At 39.2% G+C, this 20,747-nt stretch overlaps 1 protein-coding gene across 5 annotated transcripts in view; it reads right to left on the bottom strand.

The window, feature by feature from the left end:
• Nucleotides 1-483: 483 nt before the first annotated feature.
• The window catches only part of CLEC16A (C-type lectin domain containing 16A), a 64,449-nt gene continuing 44,185 nt past the window's right edge, over nt 484-20,747 (bottom strand). Inside the window, exons 22-24 of one of the 5 annotated variants that reach the window (XR_011699220.1) lie at nt 16,054-16,200; nt 6,143-6,918; nt 484-5,725 (exon numbers count right to left, since the gene is read on the bottom strand). Coding sequence is in view for 4 of the 5 variants with exons in the window: in XM_071571584.1 (XP_071427685.1) it covers nt 6,578-6,918; nt 10,478-10,597; nt 16,054-16,200 (608 nt within the window). In the remaining variant the exon portion in view is untranslated. Of the gene's footprint in view, nt 6,919-7,890; nt 7,930-10,477; nt 10,602-16,053; nt 16,201-20,747 lie in introns of all 5 variants that reach the window. The other 4 variants (XM_071571584.1, XM_071571582.1, XM_071571583.1 and 1 more) reach the window with 4 other exon arrangements.

The raw sequence follows: 20,747 nt of genomic DNA, 5'->3' as shown, positions 1-20,747 counted from the left end.
AACACTCTTCAAACAAAATCAAGTTTCTGCCAATTTTGCTTTTCACAGTTATTGAAGATCCTCCTGCATGAAATGCAGCAACAGAGCATGAAAGGGAAAGAAAGTTTCCTCAGGAACACCATTTTTATTGCAAAGTTCCATTTACAAAGAGAGGTCTATTCTTCATTCTTGTCCAGGTTTCCAATAGCCACAACACACAACCAATGCCAGCAAACACAGACTCAGCTATAGAAATCTGGATTTCAGAAACAAACACCAATATTTTCTAATTTCACTCCCTTTCCAGACACTTATTTACATTTTTCTTTAAATTAACGTAAGACATTGTCACATTTACTCCGAATGTCTAACATAACTTATATTAAATAATTAATATTTATTGCCTGTAGAAAGACATTTCAGAATTCAATCCACCCCACGTTTGGGCTTTTTTCCATGTAAATGTAAGTGCATGTTCAGGACTTGGTTTTTTCTCAAATGAAGTACATTTCAGACACAACTTTATTAAAACATATTTCACAGGAGGACAGTCCACGTTCATGAAATGGTTTTATGTAGTGTTTAAATCCCAGGTACATTCATTCTTCTAGAAAAATACATTTCTCCCTCTTTGCACTTAAAACAATCAAATGTACAAAACAGCTCAAAATGAAATAAAAAGTTTGCAACAAAAATATCAACACAGCTATTCACAAGTGGAGATGCCCCAAGTTATCTTCTGAAGTGTGTAAGGCTTCCAGCAGGCTCCCTAGAATTGTGACAGTGTGTTAGTCAGTGCTACCCCTGGGGCAAAACAAAGCTCCTAGAAATTCTAATAGTCTATAAATTCAGATCTATTCTTAATATTTTTAAAAGTTATCTTCATGTTCATTGTAAATATTTCTGCCAGTCTCTAAATACACCCAAGCGAAAGCTCCGACCTTCCCATCTCCTTGTACATGTTTAGGTTATCAGATTGCAAGTACTGTGTGTCTTAAACTCAGTTTAGTATGAGCACCCATAACCAGAAGTAACAGGGAACAAGATAAAAAGTCTCAGGGATCTCCAGATTATGATCTTACAAGACTCCTGTGAACACTATAGACTAGTCTGGACCTTAACTCTAACTTCTGGTATCAAGTACTGTTAGTCATTACCTGCTTAAGCCCTCTTTACTTGCTTTTAAAATCAATGCACTCCACACACTTTTTATGCCAACAAGACAGTCCCAACAATGACTCAAGTTTTTCCTTTTAAGAACCAATGAATTCCAGTTAGCAAAACAAACCAGATACCACCACAGTGCACATTTATTAGACAAACAAAATTAAGCTTTACATTCATAAAACATTAACAAACACAAAATATATATTTTATAACACCTTGCAAAAGAAATCAAATCTGAGCAACGTGCAAATCTAAAAATGTGGGGAGATCAAAATAGGGAAAATTCTGTACAAATGTAATATAAAAATACGTTTCCATATGAAAGAACCTTCTGTTTGAGACTCAGTCAAGAACTGCATCTCCTATGTCTTTGTTGCTGCTCAAAAAATCGTGAGCAGCAGAAAAAACCCCTAAGCACTTCCCCCCTCCCAACCCCTGAAAACATCCCACCCTGCTTGGACCACAACCTGCTTTTCAGAATGCACTAGGAGACAGTAAGGGTTATTATATTTGTTCCTAATTCATGCTGCAAATGTTGGGAAAGGTCAAGAGGAACAGCAGGAAACATAGAACTACTCTGAGGATTTCTGGATAACAGAAGCAGTGCCCAGTAAGGGATAACCCAGGGTAGGCCAGTGATGGGTAACCAGGGACATACCAAAAACTCCTTCAAGAAGAATGACAGTAGCAGTCAGGAAGGGAACTTTCAACATATATCTAGATGGCTACCATTTGGCTATCTGAAAGTAGGAGACTCATCAAGGAGATTATCTTCGAGGCAGAAGGCCTCCCCCTCCCTGCCCCCAGCTGATAACCCTGCAAACCTGGGATTTGCACTAAACCACTCCCTTCTCCAGATGAGAGCTGCCTGGGTGATGGCCTTTTGAAGGCTGGGCAGTGGAGACAAGGTCAGACTGGTCAGGCTGGTGGGGGTTTCTGAGTGTCACTGCTCCTGAGGCTGTGCTGGCATTCCCTGTAACGTGCAGTGCAGAGTGACCAGTGACACCAGAGCACCCCCAGCATCACGTGAGTAGTGTTGGCTTTTATCAAGTGGCTCCATCACACACACAGTTTGACCTGCTGGTCTGATACATTACCTGTGTCTTCAAGCATATTTAAGTGTATTATACTGCTAGTGAAATGACACTCAATTATTGAATTCTTGGATTGCTTAATCACCCCAAACCACTTGAAGGAAGTGGAAATTACAATCACTCACATCTTACTGCTTAATTAGAAAATAAAATCACAGTAACTTCAGTCCTGAAGACTGTAAATTTTACCATCAACAAACTATTTTAACTATTGCTTTTCAAATACTTCAAATGCAGAAAGGAACACTATTTCCCCTCTGTGTCTCTACTGGGCAAAGCTTTGATATCAATCACTGCACATTGACTTAAAACTCTGAATACAGATCTGTATCTTAAATTCTGAATATGGAAGATTTTTTGAATGTCACATACCTGTCTTTCCTTTAGCAACAATACTGCAAAAGAGCAAACTAACTCTGGAAGATATTCCAAATTTTCCCTCACCAAGTGACTTCAAGTGAAATTCCAACTGTGTGGTAAAGCGAAGAAGAACATCGAGAAGCTTCTTCAACAGGTGTAACTTTGTATCTTTCTTTTTCTTAAGCTCAGCTTAATGTAAGGAAGAGTAGCTGGAATTTTAGTTTATCATGAAAGAGCAGTGGAGAGTACAAATGAGCTCAGTCCTTACAGTGTATATAATTCATGACTTTACAGACAAAATACAGCTTCTTGTAGTAATGTATGTGACCACATTTGCAATGAATGTGGTTTAATACGCACGGCTCATGAAATGAAGTGCAGGAAGCTTAACATGTGGTTTTGTTCTATATCAAAGAATTCCAGCAAAACAATTGCTTTCCACACCCAAGTTTTTACACTGCAAGCATTACTTCCATGGTGAAGCAGACATCAGAACTGGGCACTGGGGCTTCCTCCCTGCCTTTCTTTGCCAAGGTGCCAGGTGTCTGCTGCCATTACTCACTTCACAACTGAAAAGCTCAGGTCTGGGTCATTTCTGTACACTTGGTGACAAAAGAGCAACGGGGACAGCAAGAAGCAGTGAGACCTGACAACGAAGGCAACACATACTTCTGTCACACAAGTAATAGCTTGGTAAAATTTAATAAAGTGAGACACACAGACCATAAAATAGCAAAATAACATTCATTATGGCCTGGCTTCTTTGGCTTCTCTTCTCGAAAGGAAGGGAATAATACAATTGTGTTGACAGAATATGGTTGAAGAGGCATCGCCTCTACAAACACACATTGAGAATTTAGCATATCTCCAGAATTTTGGCATTTTGCTCTGGAACATTGCTATACTTAGAGTGATTCTCTCTCTCTGCAATATTTATTACACTGAAAGAGTGAGGCTTTTGAATGACCAGTTGTTTAGCTGCTGCTCTCATCTGCAATTTGCTATTTGGATTTGGTTACAGAGTGATGTTATAAGGACTCAAACTTTTTTTTTAAGAAAAAAATTTTCATTTGTGGCTGATGTGCTAATGCCTTCCTGGTTGAGTTTCCTTTTTACAGTGAAAGGGGCATAAGGAAATAGCCTGAGGAAACAGATTCTGATGAGTGAGAGATAGACATGATACTCTTCAAGGAAGTGTAGATGAGTATTCTACTTGCAGAGCTTAGAAATCACCAGTGGCAGATTATTTTGGCATCCTCAGAGTTTTCACATTCTGAAGTCTCCAAGTGCAGCACAAAGCACAGACAAATTGTATACACATATGCCTTAATATCAGAAGCACAGTTAAAAATCAGTTGCTTCTGTGGCAACACCATTCAGACCCAGCTGAAGTGTTCATGTGACACCACAACATCAGTGAAGCTGCTGCAGTCAGAACTTTCCTGCTGCAATTCCATCTTTGCAGAGAGCTTTTGATAGAACTGCTAGAAGATATCCCACTTATCCCTCAACCAGCAAGGCTCTGCCAGCAGCAGACTAACTAGATAGCAGACCTAGTCTTCAGTTTTCTTAATAATAGGATCCTTCTCAGCCATCTCCTGTGAAGTTCTCAATAGACAACTGATCATGAGATTTAAAAGCCACTCAAAGGCAATGAAAAGTACCAACTCAGCTTTCCCTTTGTTCCATCTCTTGTGCAGTGTGGCTCAAGGGTGAGACTATGAATACCCATCAAAGACACTCCTCCTGCATAGCTCTGATCTTCCTAGAACTCAAATTGAAAGGAGGTAAATAAAGATCAAGGTTTTCCTGTCTAAAAGCAATTCTATTTAAGGGAACTCATTCTGCACAGTGGCATTTTGTGCAATCTAGGTCAGGAGTTTAAGGTTAACAACTAACACATAATGCTTTCAAATTAAGGCATTTTTTATAATGATCTTGAGAATATTGCTGGGGCTACAGCTAATGCTGCAACATCCCAGAGAAAGCCTATATTGCAATCAGTTCAGCTAATAATTTGGGTGGTCCTTGTGCCCAGATTGCTGCTGCTGTCTAGCCTTGTTCAGGTCCATCAGCTGCAACAGGGACTGCAGGAGTGCAAACTCACCCTAACTAAGCATGGGACAAAAACCCCCAAAAAGTAAGCCCTGACTCCAGCCATGCCAAATTCTCAGCCAATATCCACAGCAGTGCTGAGGACACCTAGCTCTCAGAATTCATTTAGAGTTTGGGCCACTCTGGAATGGTCAGAATTATCAGTTAATTCAGTTTGAGATGAAGCAGAAGTCAAAAAAAATAGAAATCAACAGAACTGCATGCAAAAGTTAGTAAGGGGAGGAAAAAAATGACTAGCACTCAGTAGCAGACACCTTATATACACAGTTGGCAAAGGTTATTACATGGAGGAGAAGATGGAAAGAGTGAGAAAAGTTGTACTTGTGGATTAGTGAATCCATACATAAATATAACATTGAAAATCACGGCAAGTATTCCATAAGACAGCCAGTATAATAAACCACCAGAAGGAGGTAAAAACTTTTCAGAGTCACCTGTTTGGTAAGAAATCAATGGTAGTAGAGACAGAATGAGGAAACAGATTGCCCTGATGACTGAAATCAATACCAGTAAACAGCAGACTTCCTTCTTTGAGAGCCAGAAAGCACTCGGGTATGAACAGACCAACAGTGACAATCTGCTCATTTTACTATTAATTAATTTAACATACTTAAAAATTGATGAAAAATCCTAACTTCCATTCATGTTAAACTATGTATCAAATCAGAAGAGAACATTCCCAACTTTAATCAACACTTTTCCACTACTTTGTGCCAACTTGGTGTCAGGATCTAGGAAGCAAAGGAAGTCAAGCATAACCTCAGAATCACTTTTATGTAGCAATGCTGTTTGGCTGGGATACTATCCCAGACAGGAAAAAAGAATTGCACAATACCTTTCCTTCTGTGTTTCAGACTTGCAAAGGAATTCACAGTTAGGTATGGTGACCTCCTTCTTATATGACTATGAAAAATTTGAAAACCCTCTTTAGAGTAAAACTGCTTCTGTCAGCTTCTTGAAGTTGTCTTTCAGTAGCAAGGACATCATTCCTCAGAGGTACAGCAAATTGACTGTCAGAAGCAAACAAACAAGCTATAGCAATCTCTTAAAATGTTTCACATTCCTCTGTAGATGGCTAAGCAAAGTCTCAAAAATCCCTTATGTTAATTTGAATAAGCATTAGTCATTAAACTTCAGGCTTTTACCTTCTAGAAAATTTTATCTTTCTTTGAATCAAACCTTGAAATAAATATTACACATGGAAAAACCAATATTGAAGTCTGGAGTCCTACGAAGACAACACTGAAAGTGGCCAAGCCTACTGGTATCATGCAGACCTCCAAAAGATGAACAAGATCAGGATTAAAAAATTAAAACTAACCAAACAAAACCCAACCAAACAAAAAACCAAAACCCCTCCTCCCCTAAAAAAACCCAAACCAAATACCAAACTGAAAAACACACCCTGACTCAAATGGAAATTTTACCTCTGTACTACAATATCTATTTTCTTCTGGTCAATGGCATGTCTCCAGTTTCAGAGATGCAACAATACAGTATCATGAAGCTGAGTATCCAAAACTGTCTTCACTTTGCGATAATACTGTAGACCTTTTACAATTAATTAGTTCCTGTTAGAAAGACAGTAGGTCCTCTGAAATACTTTCATGTTCTTGTATAACAGAAATTGGTAGGAAAGAACCAGTCCAGATTCAAAAGTTTGGTGGTTTTTCACTTCTTCAGTTTAGATATGCAGAGTATCTGATGTTTCCTCTAAAAGCTGCTCACATTCTCCATCACCAGTGAGCCCCTTGTGGTCCCGATGGCCTCTCAGGCCTCAACAAGTATCTGCACTCCCAGAGCAAAAACAATTCAGAATTTGGTTGCATTTTCTTCCCTGTTTATTATAGTCTGCAGGTTGTTTAGTCAGAACATTCTCCCTCCACGTCCTTTACCTTGCAAACCTCATCCTCAGCCTGCAGGGAGGGCTGGGGGATGCAGGGGAAGGTCCGAATGCTGCGCGGATCGACTGGAGGCACCAGGGTCAGCGACTCCACGCTCAGCGTGTCCGTGCTGTCGTCTGTGAGGAGGGAGATCGTGGGCTGCTGGGCAGGGATCAGGCTGGGAGACAGGTTGGCTGTTTCTATGTCACTGGCTCTGCCAGCATTTCTGCTGGACTTGGAGACAACTGGAAGAGTTTCATCAGTCGATGTGGTCTGACTGGAAATGGCCATCTGAGGATGCTCTGCAGCTGAAGGGTCATCTAGGAAAGGAAAACACCAAAACCAATCAATATTCAACTTAGTAGGTACATTAAGCCTAACAATATACTATTATTCACAAGTGCCCAAGAATAATTGGGTGGGAAATGCAGTTCTGTGAAGCACTATGCTTACACATTCCCTTTTAAGTAATTATAAATAAAATATTATGTGAAGGCATAACCTCAACCAGAAAATTTTATACATTTAGTATTGGAATATGCAGCAATATTAGAAATATTCCTAGAGAGAGGAAATTGAGAAGAATAAGAAAACCTCTCCAGTATTTAGTATTGACTAAAATGAGTTAACTACCCCATACCAGGACAACCTTTAGAAATATAAGGAAACCAAAAAAGAACCACTGTAGAACTAGCTTTCCCAAAAGGTGGCTTGTTTCTTACAAAATTTGGAAGTAATCTTCTCAATTCATTCTCCAGATTCACATTTAAGCGACACCTCAACCACAGAAAGCAGAACTATAGAAGTTCAGGCAGGAGGATAATGTGCTTACTGCATCTGAAAGGTGCTGCAGAACAGGCCTGTTTTATACAGCCTTGTGTTATATGGGGTTTTTGTTCACACAAAATTGAGAATAAGCATAACATACTACAGAAAGCTGATGTACTACTACACCTTCCCGCACTTTTAAAAGCTCCATCATTAACAGCTACTTGTAGTGTCCTTTTCCCCCTAAAAATCCAAGTGAACTATCCTGTTCATTTGGCCCAGGATGGAGAAGGAATGGAGGGGATGAGGTGGTACAGCCTTACATGACCAAGTATGCTCACAAAAGTCAAGGTTTTTTTTCTTTTCAGACTACAACAGGTATCCAGCTTCAAGACAGACCAGTTTTAGAGCTTTTGTAAGAAACAGCATGTGTTCAAGTGTACAGGCATCTGCAGAAAAGTCTACAAGGCAATGTAGTGAATACAGAAGCTAAGAATTAGGTTCTGGTTTTAATACACAGTGACCTTAAAAATATTTCCGTTTCAATATGATTCCAATTAATCCTGGAAAAGAACAGAAAGCATGAACATAAGACAAAACAAAACAAAAAGACAAACAAAGCTGAGAATTGCATGGATATCAGTAAGGTATCTGTGGGATAACAGTAAGGTTAATGATTTTTTTTACCTTTCTGGTAAGGTAAACCCAGACCACAGTGTATTCTCACTTCAGAAATCACTCAAATTTACTTTTTGCTGAATTGGTGGCTAAAGCTTCTCACTTTAATAAAACCAAAATTTACAGACTGTAACAAATTCTCCTTTTAAATAGAGAGACATCACTGGTTATTTTTGAAATATAAGGGCAGATTCAAAGTAACTGCATATTGTTTTTAGCTGTCAAGAAGCTTTAGTGAGAATGTAGCAACTGATAACAGAGGAAGTGATGCAAGACTTTTGTGGAAAATGAACTGCTAAAACAATGAAACACAGTTCAGTTCTCCGAATTCCAAGCTAAATGCTGCCATTTCAGTGTGCACAGAACAGTGAGTCTCTGTGGTGATTTCACTTTATGAATTTATAAAATCTTAAAAGGGTATCAAATGTTCTTTGCCAAGACTATTTCTTATCTTATTCTATATTTACCAAAATTCAGGATTCAAAAACTAGAGGCATTCTGGTAAATAAAGTATTATCAGTCAATTGCAATCTGCTCAGGAATGTCATTTACAGCAAATTTCTATTGTTTCTGCTATTTCAATTCTAACTCTGCACTTTATTTCTTATATCATTCCCTCCCCCTTTCCCAATAAAATATCAATGTATTTTCTCAGTAATTTCATTTACTGAAATTACTAAAGACATACACATTTTTGTTATGCTGTATTGTCCCCAATTCCTTCCATGTAGGTTCTAAATTAATGCTGAAGTGACTCCCTTCTTAATAACACAAGGGAAAGGTATTTGAAAAAGTCACAAAAAAAAGAGTATCTGGAGTTAACAAGTCCAAACTTTCCATACAAGTGTCTCAAAAAAACATTCAGGAAAAAAGAAAAAAATATCAAAAAATGTTCTCAAATCCACAGGCTACTTGAGGTGTACATGTAGCTTGAAACTGCAACATAAGCCAGTGCAAGTAGGTTTTTCAGCACAATTATCTCCTGTATCTTTTGGATATAAGCCTAGAGGAAAACAATCCAAGACTATAGATGAAGGAATACAGAGATCCAGCATCTTGGAATGAGAATTTGGTCTATAAGAGGCATTAAAATGAAAAAAAACCCAGACAATCCTCATGATGTAAAAGCTTTTTAAAATGACTGACTGCATGGCCTCAGGACAATAACTTGGTTCCAGTTTGACTTTGTGACAGAAAGAAAAAAAATTGTAATTTTTACTTGGATAAAACCACTGCTCTACTCTTAAAAAGTTATCATCTAATACTGGAAAACAGTATTTCTATTTATCTCTCCCAAACCACCATGTATTTAAATGAGTGTTCTGGCAAAAAATATAACCAGATCTACAACAAAACCGGGAGAAGTGCAGCCAGTTTCTTCAAATGGCCGTGATGTTGACATTTAGCTCTAACAAACACCCCCTCACATACCTCCAAACTTAAGCACCAACCAAGATTTGAAAACAGGGTGTCATTTTGCAAGTTTTGGGGTATTATTAGCTCTCTGTGGATCCAGTGGCTTCAACAGCCTTAGATGTTTTTCAGCACTACTGTAATGCTACAAAGATTATCATTACAGCAAAAAATCCACACCAAATCACTCAACTTCTGTTATATTAACTTACTTCAAGAAGGATTCTTAGCAAAAAAGATAGACTAGAATAGAAAAAGGAAAGAATGAGTATCATCTATAGAGAAGTGTCCTAACCTGTAACATATTATGAAAGGATAACAAAAACATAAATTACAAGACATTAAGGGAAAATATGCAAATTAAATCTATAAAGATGAAAAAGGGTGTTTATAGAATATTAACAGAGTAAAGCATCTTCATGCCATGATAGTAAAAAAAAAAGAAATTAATTAAATACAAGTTGAAACTGGTTATATAACAGAGAAGGTAATCTTAAGTGTATTTCCATCTTTTTTGCATCTGCTTCCCCTCCTCACCTCCTCGGGAATTAAACAGTCCATAAAGTCAGCTGCCCAAGGCTGGTGATCACAGAAGCATTTATTAATCTTCTGCCATCAGGGCAGTGGGACATCCAGTTATGCTGAATGCCTGTCCATTGTACCTGAATTATAAATAAATCCCCTGCTGCTGGCCAATACCTGCTCCATTCAGGAGCCTGTGCTTGCTCAGTTTCACTACAGCCAGGGCTGCCCTGTGCAAATGAAGACATGGCTGCTTTGAAGCTGGAGGCTTGAGAGCAGAATTTCCACCTCTGGCAGCAGAGCCAAGAGACGTGGGAGAACCTGCAGATAAGGCTTTCCGAAACAGCTTATCACAGCTTTGCAATTCTTCCAAACCAAAACGCAGAGACAAATATGATGGTGCTTTCTTCAGTTTCCTACCTCACCGTCACTGGTGTCAGCACAGAAACCATGTTCTACTAAGTGTTATGGGCTTGTGAAAGCTTATGGAGAACCTGCCTGAGTGGGCACTGCGGGAGTTTCTGCGGCAGCTGCTGCTCGAGGACCTAAACCCAGTGTCCGCCGTGACTGTCAGCCTCCGACAGACTGAACACCCGCCGGCGTCCTTTCCTGCCACTCCTTACTAGAGGGAAACACAGCGAGAGATCAGACAGAGGCTTAACAATGACACAAGCAAGGGAAACTGGAATGGACACAAAGGAGAAATGTTAGAGCAGCAACAAGAGTAAGTGACAAGGACGCATCCGTAACTGCTGGTATCTTGAGTACAGTTTGACGCCGCAGCAAGGACCTTCTAAGACTGGAATACTTCTGGACCTGGAAGTATTCATGCTTTAGAAATAAATTAGTTCAGCTGAATTCTTTTGCTTCCCTATCTGAAATGGTTCATAATGCAGTTTGGGCTGTGTCTGGCAATACCAACAGCACTTGCACCAAGGAGGGACTGGCAGGCATTTAGTTGCTTTCCAGTCTCCTCACATGCTTTAGAAATCTTGTTCTGGTGACACAGATTTACTCTCCTTTTCCCTGGCCATAACTGTATGAAGTGCAGTACTGTGCAGGTGACAACACTGCAGACCATTCAGCCTTACTATTCTGTCACCTGTATTTGGATTATAATAAAGCTAAGCACAGTGTTTTAGAAGATAGCAGCAGTTCAGATGATGATGCTTGGTGCATAGAAAGTTCCTAGAAAAGAAACTTTCTAAGAACAAAAGCACTTCCTCACCTAGTTAAAAAATTACTAGCATCATAGACCAGAAGAGCAAACCACATTTACATTGCTGATTATAGAGGGTAGAGATAGGGATGGTTTCAATAAGGTGGCAGGCACTGCCCTTACAGGCTCTCCATCCTTGATTAATCATCCTCTCCTTGGAATAAAAATTTACTTTTACAGACTGGAGTCCAACATATTCTCTGCAACAAGGGACAGCTCTTAGTACTTCTTTTAGGTCTTTTATCATCAATATCTGCCAGAAGCATGAAATACAGCATAGGTGGCACAAAGATCAGTGCCTTGTGAAGTCCTCAATATCCATTGGTACAATGTAAACATTTTCTTAACTACTGAAGCCAATTGCTTTTTAAAAGTTAAGACAGCTTAAAAAGTAATAAAATACAGCATAGATGACATTAATACATCCACAATTCTGGAAGACTAGTAACTTACAGTAAGAGAGCTTCTATATCTAATCTTTGACATATATAAAAATAAGCACTTTAAGGAGTGCTTGGTTCCTGCAAGGGTAACCAAGACGTGACTGTATTGTAAGCTCTGAAACCTGATGACTAAAATCTGCCTAGAAAGAGAACATTTCTACTTTATGCACAGCAACACTTCAAAAGAACACATTAATTAAAAAAATCATGTAAATACAATGAAAAAAACCCAATCCAACAGCAGCTTTTGCAGAACCTGATACTGCTTTTTGTGTGGTTAGGGATTCTGCTTTCTTTAAGGGATGACTTCTACCCAAAGCAGTTAATGCAACACTCTGGGATTGCTTGATGTAGGTGACAACAAGTGAACTATTGTTACAAAACACCAATTTTTTCCCATCAGGTATTTTTAAAAGCTTTTTTGCTGTTTAAACTTTAATACATACTCTATGTTGCAATGCTGTTTTCTCTAAACTAACATGCATCTTGTCCTTATTTTGTTCTCATCTATCTCTGTTTTATGTAAAAGTTGGGTGTGTATGTTCCAAATCTTATTTCTTGAAACAACTCCGAAGATTTACAAGTACCATCTCAAATATGTCCAACCCCAAACAGTTTAAATCAATAACTACTGTCAATAGACACCAGTCCAGGGCACTGTGATCACGAGTTTACAGTATAAAAAGCTGTGTGCTTTAAGATGCTGCTCTTCAGAAAGGTAGCTGAGGTAGTTTCCTTGAAGTCCCCATACCCACCTCCCCTTTATCTTTTCTGGCCTCCTTGACCGAAGTCCCTGAGCAGCCCAGCATGTTTTTCATGCTCAACAAGAGCAGTTGCCAGAACAATCAGGGGAGCAGGGAAGGAGGGAGGGACAGGGAGCTCATACATGTGCTTGTGTGAGTGTTTAAAATGGAATGGGAAATGAGACAGGAGATTCAAATGTGACAGATGGTGGCAGCATTCCAGTGCTACCTTGGGACACAAAACAGATCTTGGTAACTGTTTGCTGCTCATCAGCTACTTGGTACTTCCTCCTCGAAGGAGCCACTCCACAGCATGCAAACCTCCTTTTCTACACAGCCAGGTAAGGCAGTCTAGTTTCAATTGTCCAGTTGGGTAAGGAAAAATTACACTGAAGTGGGTGAATACCAACAATTGTTTCCATATCTCAGCAGAGTGGTCAGTGAGACCTGATCCAACACAGTGCTCATGATACTGTCACTTAATTCAGCAGAGCATTTCTGTTCATGCAAAAGCCCATCTGGACATGCCAAACTTTCATGACCATGTTCCTGGCAAGTTTCCAGTACAGACCACAACTACATATAAACACTATAAAAGGGAGAACATTCATTACAACCTTGCAGTAAGCTGGTCGAATCAGTTAATGCAGAAACACTGATCCCAGCAACAGACAACAGTATTGATCTGACAGGGAAGATTAGCAAAAGTGTCAACAGAGCTGCCTGGGTTGGGGAAAACCCTCCCCACATCCCAGCCCTCCAGAAAAGATCTAGCTCCAGGGATTTCAGAATTCCCTCTAGTCTATACTAAGGACCTTGAGACACCATCAACCACTCAGCTACAGCTACTTAAAACACTACTTGCTCATTATTGGCTGCAACTACACCAGCAGTTTGGTACAGACCAATGCAACACCTTTGAAGAACTATGCACACTTACTGCTTTAGTCTGATTTTAGGAACAGTTTCTGAGCATTAACAAGATTCTTTCACAAGGAAACCAAACCAAGATATGCTGCAACTATGCACCAAATACACTTCAAATATTAATAGCAATGTATGCCTAAACTAATAACTGGCCCTTCAGACAATCACATACATGGCAGAAATTTTTGGTCCGAAGCGCCAGAATAAATATGATCCACAGCAAAATCCCTGAGCCACATACATGCATCTCAATACCACCTGGGCATTATCCTATTGCAACAAAACACCTGCTCAGATACCTACAGCCACTGTCTTCCTCTTTGTTCCTAGCCCCCGAGCAGAAGAAAATCAGGACCTGAGCTCCAAAGTCATCCCAGCAGCAGGTTAGGGAAGCTGCTGACTCGGACTGAAGGAGCTAACACAGATTCTCATGTTCATCTCCTCTGACTCTACTGAAGGTCACTGTGCTCCTGGTGGTGGGGCACAGAACTGTATTCTCACAGCTACATTTGTTAAAGCACCAGCATCAGCGTGCCCAGACCCTGGGTAAAAAAACACAACCCCACCCAAAGACTGTTGTGCTGCATGGCCCGGGGCATTTTGCACACACTTTATGATTAAGTGACAGCGAAGGTCAAGGTGGGCAGTTCATGCAACACAACCAGTGAAGGGCTTGCTGAAAGCAGGCATTTAAGAAAACCGTACCTCCGTTTTTTGTTTGTTTTCTTTTTTGGTGGGTTTGTTGTTGCTGTTGGGGGGGGGGGGGGGGGGGGGGGGGTGTTGGTTTCTGGGGAGGGGTGGATAGGGAAGAGGCTGGTTTGGGTTTTTTTTTAAACCAATGACCAGCCTCCTGTCATCAGGCTTTTTAAACTGCAGGAAAAACAAACAGGATTTTATGTTACACAAATGTCAACATAGTAAGTAGACTGTAATTTTGTTAACTACAGTCTACGATTATTCTTCAATAAGGCATTATCTTTCTATGCTTGATGAGTAATTGTGTGTTTTGGACCTATGCATTTTTCCACACAAGCCAGATTATATGCACTTGAAAGACCTCAGTTTGAAAATGTAGTACGGTCTTGCTTGGCATTTCTGTGAACTGGCACGTTGCTTACAACAACAAAAATAATTTAGATTCTTTATTTTCATTTCCTTTACCACAGTTTTCTCTCAGCCACTATTGGCAAGAAGTTGTTGCATTTCTCTCATCACAGAGGATTTAAATACAGCAAGGATATTGTAGATGAGCCTTTTTACACTGCTAAGGAGACATGTCATCAAGGAAATGTTTTCTTGTAGTGTCAATCTATACTGAGAGTTCTGACAAATGACAGCCCTTCTCTGTGCTATCACTATGTACTACCTAGGCCATCAAGAGACTGTTTAACAGCAACCACTTGCCAACAGAGAAAATAAAATGAGATCCTTCTCAGCTTTTAAATAGATGGTATATAGAAAAATATTCCAAGTTTTCTTTTGAAATTACACATATTGCAGGAATATTTGGATTATATGTTAGTCTCTCATGGTATCATGCTTTTTAAACTAGAGTCTGGGTGGTAGAATGCTTTACATATTGTTCATAACCTTCAGCAGCTTTCCTCACCCCTTCCAGCAGTATTTCTTGCAGGGACAGTCACTTTAAACATACAATGCACACTGATCTGCTGACACTGTTCAGGGAACCCTACAAAACACTGACTGCCTAACAAAGGTTGCACTGTTTCCTGTAGGACTGCAACAAAGTTTAGACCTACATGGGCCTTCCAAATAAAGGCAAAATAGAATGTCTTAGAGAGATAACCAGAACAACCCTCTCAAGGAGCGACCAACATTGAAGGTGATGGGTAAAATGAGGGGGTTGCTTGAAAAGGTCTTGAGAATCAGGTTCCCTCTACTGTTTTATACCCAAATGAGGTAGAGGAGATCAGTTCTAGCATGAAAGCAGTTCAGTATGCACCCTTCTACCCCACACATAATCTGCACTCAGAACAGACATCAGCACAAGATTTTCTACAATTACTATATAAAAAGGAGGAATGACAGTGTTCTAATGCAAGAAGCAGCTCCAGTTTAAACATACCCACTAAATATACTGACCAGTGCAAACAAATGGGAGGCACATTCGTCAGTTACACTGTCACTATTTATATTGCAGCCTCTTCTGCACAAATGGAACTACCTCCTCAAATTTGGTGATGTGCAGCCACAAGAGTGTTATTGCAAAAGCTTTACAGTATCAACAACCTAAATAACTATTTTCAAATATTTCATATTTGGCTCATTGTTACAAATGAACATGAGATCGGAAAAACATATAAAAGCAAATGTCACCCAGTTACAAAAAGATGCTTCATGTGGAGATCAACTTAACCATCGTGGTGGAAGGCTAACAGTTTACATTACAAATCCATGCAAAGCAATACTTCAGTTAAAACAAGCAAAGCAAATCACCAACAACCCTCCCAACATTCTAAACTGTAAGTGTTAGGAGAGAAGTCAGACAAGCAGGACATTATTCTACCTGCACTTAAAATCACTACTAAAAGATGCCAAGTATTTACTGGAGTACCAAAATGCTGAAGAGATCATTAAAATTTGCACCCCAATTAACTTTTAATTGGCTTAGTTGAATGATCAAGCAATCTAAAACCATAAAGCCCAATAACACAGTGACTTAATTTCCCAACAAAGCACTCTACACCCGTGGTGCCTGGGCTGACAGTGGTGGCTGAGTACCTGCAGGGCTCTGTGCAGCAGAGGGAGTGGACGTCGAGCTGGCGGTCACTGAGTCACAGCGGCCGGTGCTCCCACTGCCACTGGAGGGTGATGGTGACGACAGTGGGGATGGATTGTGCTGATTTATACACTGGGCTACAGCAAAGCCTGCAAAACACGACAGAGAAGTTTGTAAGTTAATCATTATCTTCTAAGAGTTACCCTACTGAAAACATTGGGGAAAGGTAAGCACAAATATTGTATCAAAGTGGTTCAGAGGACCCATGTGAAAGCCTTAAAACATAGACATGACAAGTCAGAAAAATGCTGTTAGCAGCAAACCACATTGACAGGCTGTGCTGCAGGTGAAGAAAACATAGCATAGAAAAAAGCTGACAAATATCAGTCCTGTTAATAATCTGCAGTCCCACCTTCCACCCTCCGTGCTTGTACTCCAAAACTAGACCCAGGGCAACTTGCACAAACACAATGCTATCTGAATTTCTGTAGTACTTGCATCACAGTTCTAGATGAGTGAATGCCACTTTTACCAAGCTTTTCTCTTATTTTAAGTTACAATTCATTATGTCCAAGATGAACAACCCTAGAAAGAATTAAATCACCACCACAGCAGGAGACATCTATTTTAGTGAAAAAACAAAACAGTTTGGTGAGGAGCTAAGTATTCCATAAATGTAAATAAATTCATGTATTTTATTTCAGAAACCAACCTGATGGATCTTCTATAATCACTTAGGTAAGTTAAACTGAGGTTACACACAGGGACCCCTGATAGTCTGCAAAACGTTAACCACAAACTGAACTACCTCCAGTGTGAAAGACTTTTATATGTATCACTGGCCCTGAGTGCTATAGTTTTTAATCACAGAAAATGTACATTAGGTTTCTCAAACACACCTCATATTTTGAAACAAGGGATAATCAGTGGACTCCTGACCACAGAAGTGAGGCAAAGCCAACTGTTCAAGTCAATGAAATTTCTTTGAGAACAGTTACTAAAGCCACTGCTGTAGAAGCACATACATCAAGATATTTTGCTTCCTCTACAATGCTGGTAAAAGCTGCACCCATCCAAGGCATTTTATATCCACAAAAGGTTTGTACTTCAAGGGAGGAGGAATCTTCCACCCCCAGCAGAGCAGTAGGAAGCAGCAAACCAGGCCTGCTGTGACTGTCCTGGGGAAAGCCATCCTGACTCACATGTGCTGCCCAAACCTCTGCAGAGCAGCACCCAGGGACTCATGGCCTTACAGGGGAGCATTTGCTGCAAAATGATCTTAACACAGCTGCTCTCCCAATACAACTGCAGAGGAAGGAGTTGAAGTTAACAGGAAGTTCATTTAGATGGGAGGGAAAGGTAAGCCTAAATCATTCAAGACTATAAATTGGAAATGACTGACCAAGAACAAATTTCCTAATCAGGAAACTCCTGCAGAAAATACTTGCAAAAAGAAGGTGAGCAGAATTAATCACAGCTATAGGAAGTAAAATAACATCAGAGGCTTCTAGAGGTGTCTTTGTCACTGCTTTATGGCTGTCAAGTAGAGACTGAGGTTACTAATCCAACAAAAATACTTCCTTTCCAGTAGTCATGACTCTGCTTTAACATAACATGTCTATTTAAGACTCAGCAAGGTATTACTGTAAAGATGTACCTTCCCAGTTCCTTGGAGAAGATCTTATTTTCATAATCACAGTGTTTCATAGGGCTGTGTTTTCTTTCATTGAACATGTACCAACAGCTCTTCTCCTGCTGCATTTTACATAACAGCAGCAAAATTTCATGCCAAAACCTGAAATAGCCTCTTAGCTTTTCCTTAAAGAAACTTTTTCTTAAGCAATTAATGCAAATATTTCTCCTAAACTGTAAAAAGCTTATCTACTGTGTTATAAAAGTTTTCATGTGAAAGACAACCTTAATCATGAATTCCCCTAAGATTAAAAATGGAGGTGAAGAAAAGGGCAAAGGGCAGTGGTGACAGAAAACAGGAAGAGCTAAAAACAAGCCTGAGAGATAGAAATAAAATCTTGGCTAAGAAAGTAGTAACTCTTTTCTCACTGTAAACCATGTCTTCATTGCCCCAATATCTTTTGGGGCAATTTCTTTCTGTTCTGTTCTATGCATTGTTATCTTACTACAAATTCTCGTGTCTTTCCATGTTTTGGTCCCTTCCCTGGTCAAATGAAGGCAATTCCAAACTTGAGCTTTTTTGCAAGTATGAAAGAAAAGAAAACCCTTACATGTCTGAAAATTGTTTCTTTCAGTAGTTATTCTGCAACTCCGCAGCATGTTTTTCTGCCTCAGAAAACCTGATGAACTTTTAAAAATTTCATTTGTAGAGACTGTTTACATCTAAGAACTCTATAACCTCATAAAACTGAAGAATACTTGTCCTAATGCAATTGTTTTTTCTGCCAAGAAAAAACACAAACCAAAAGGGTCACTTGGAGCTCTGCTGTCAGTAGCTGTGGCAAGTTGAAGCACCATGAAAAATGAGTTCACTGTCATTTCTAGTCTCCATGTTTGCCACACATTGCCCATGTATGATGACTGTTGCTTTAGTCAGGTTTCCTCATTAATTTAGTAAACTTAACAGACTAGTTTCAAGTCCAGTGATCAGGGGCTTAATTCCTTGCCACAGCTGATAATCTTTTGCCCAGCCAGCAACACACTCATTACAAATGATAGTTTAGGACAGCATTTATTTTCACTGCCCCTAATATTAGAGTATGCCACAACCTCTTCCATCTGCCAGAGGAGCCCTTGCTACAAAGACATCAGAACAGTTCCTGCAGTTCAACCAGCAAGGAGAAAGCCAAAGTATGTCAGCACTAGAACACAACACTTGAGAATTCTGTCTCAGAATCTGCTATTTTTGTACTGAAATAATCCTGGTAAATAGTAAGCTGCTGTCCTGATTACCAAATAATTAACAGGTGAGAATTGTTTTCAAACTTGTTTCTTATTAAAAAAATAAAAATCTACTTAGCTGTCCTGCATATTTAATTCAGTTTCACTGGTATTTCATTTCTTGCACTATGAAGTAATTCATATTACATAATCAAGTTTGTTGTAGCTTGTGTAATCTTATTGCTGCCTAACTAATTTGAATACCTCTGCACAGAAATAATTTAGTTTTACATTATTCTGATGATGACAGGGAGATTAGTTCATACTACACAATTCTGATTACTAAGCAATACAAATATGTGTAAATAAGGCAGCAGGCTTGAGCCTTTAAAAGGAGCAGCCATAACTAAATATCCACCTTGGAATGGCTTAAAGAGTATTAATGAGAAAACACAAGCTGGGGTGACACACTGAGTTAGCAGCTGCCCTTCATTATTCTTGTCCACAACAAAGGAATCAAAAACTACTTAAAATACACTTATGGGCTATAAAAGCAACTGTATCTGAGGATTATGGAGAATGGGCCATTTCAGTCATCCCACACTAACTCAGTAACACTTAAGTAAACTGTCCCAATCTGATGTTCCTACAGTTGCTGCCATGCAGACTTTATAGAGAATTCTTGCCTGTATTTTCTTTTGCATTTAGAGGGTCAAAAAGCTATAAAAGAGCTTTTTTCCTTCAGATTTTACAATGAAGATGGTTATAGTTTGCATGCCATGTCTAATGTTACCAAGTTTTTTTTCCAACTTTTCTCCTCAAAATTGTATTATCTCCATACACTAAGGTATTAACACTGAATAAAACAGTAAGAGAAATCTATTGATTCCTTATGCTTTTCAAAGTAAATTTACTCAGTAGGTAAGCTCTCACAATTGTTAAAATATTTAGCTGTACATTTTGCTGGAAATTGTTAAGATTTCCCTTAAGACACACTGGGAACATAAATCTCAGAATAGAGCTGATGCTTGAAACTAATACTTGAGTTTGCTTGGAGAGGAAGTCATTACTTATTCACTTTTAATAGCAGCCCTATGTTCACAGGGTCCCTACCAAAACTGCTGGTTTCTTTGAAAACAATATAATTATTTACATAGAGTGCTTCAAAAGTATCATATATTCACACAGAGATGGAGAGCCCGCTGAACTGTCCCTACAATGCTCTAACATTCCAGCAAAGGCCACTAACTTAAAAGAGACCCTGAAGTATATTCACAGCCATGACTTCACAATGATAAAATTGATCAAGTGAAGGATTTTGCTTATGCAGTTCTCTGGTAAGAACTGCCCAGTTTATCAGCCAGTTGGCTGGGAGGATTCCAGCAACTCACTGCATTTGGCTATCCTGTTTATAGAGTACAGAGAGAAATGAAGCACAGTTTGACTACAACAAGGTACATGCTCTCCAGTGAAACTGGACAGCTTTATGTATGCACTGTGATAGAAACTGAACCAAACCAGATTAAAATAAGTGTTCTTGAAAATTCTGAATTCATTGACAAGGGAAATTAGGGAACTGATTCAAGAGCTGTACCAAAATTCTCCATGGACTAAAATTTGCAGGAGAGCTGAAAACACTTATTGTTAATTTCTTAAAACCCACACTGAGTGTACATCACTGACAAGTAACTTGGTTCTACGAAAAGCAGTAATTAATCTGCTAAAAATACCATCAAAATCATAGTTCTCCTTTAAATCTAAAGAGGACATCACCAAGGGAAAGCATAATTTGTTTCTTAAATGTACAGTCAAATTAATGGACTGCAGAACTCTTAAGCACCAG

The sequence above is a fragment of the Pithys albifrons genome, chromosome 16, assembly GCF_047495875.1.
Source record: "Pithys albifrons albifrons isolate INPA30051 chromosome 16, PitAlb_v1, whole genome shotgun sequence".
In the NCBI taxonomy this organism is placed as follows: domain Eukaryota; kingdom Metazoa; phylum Chordata; class Aves; order Passeriformes; family Thamnophilidae; genus Pithys; species Pithys albifrons.
This window is presented reverse-complemented; position numbering and strand designations above follow the sequence as displayed.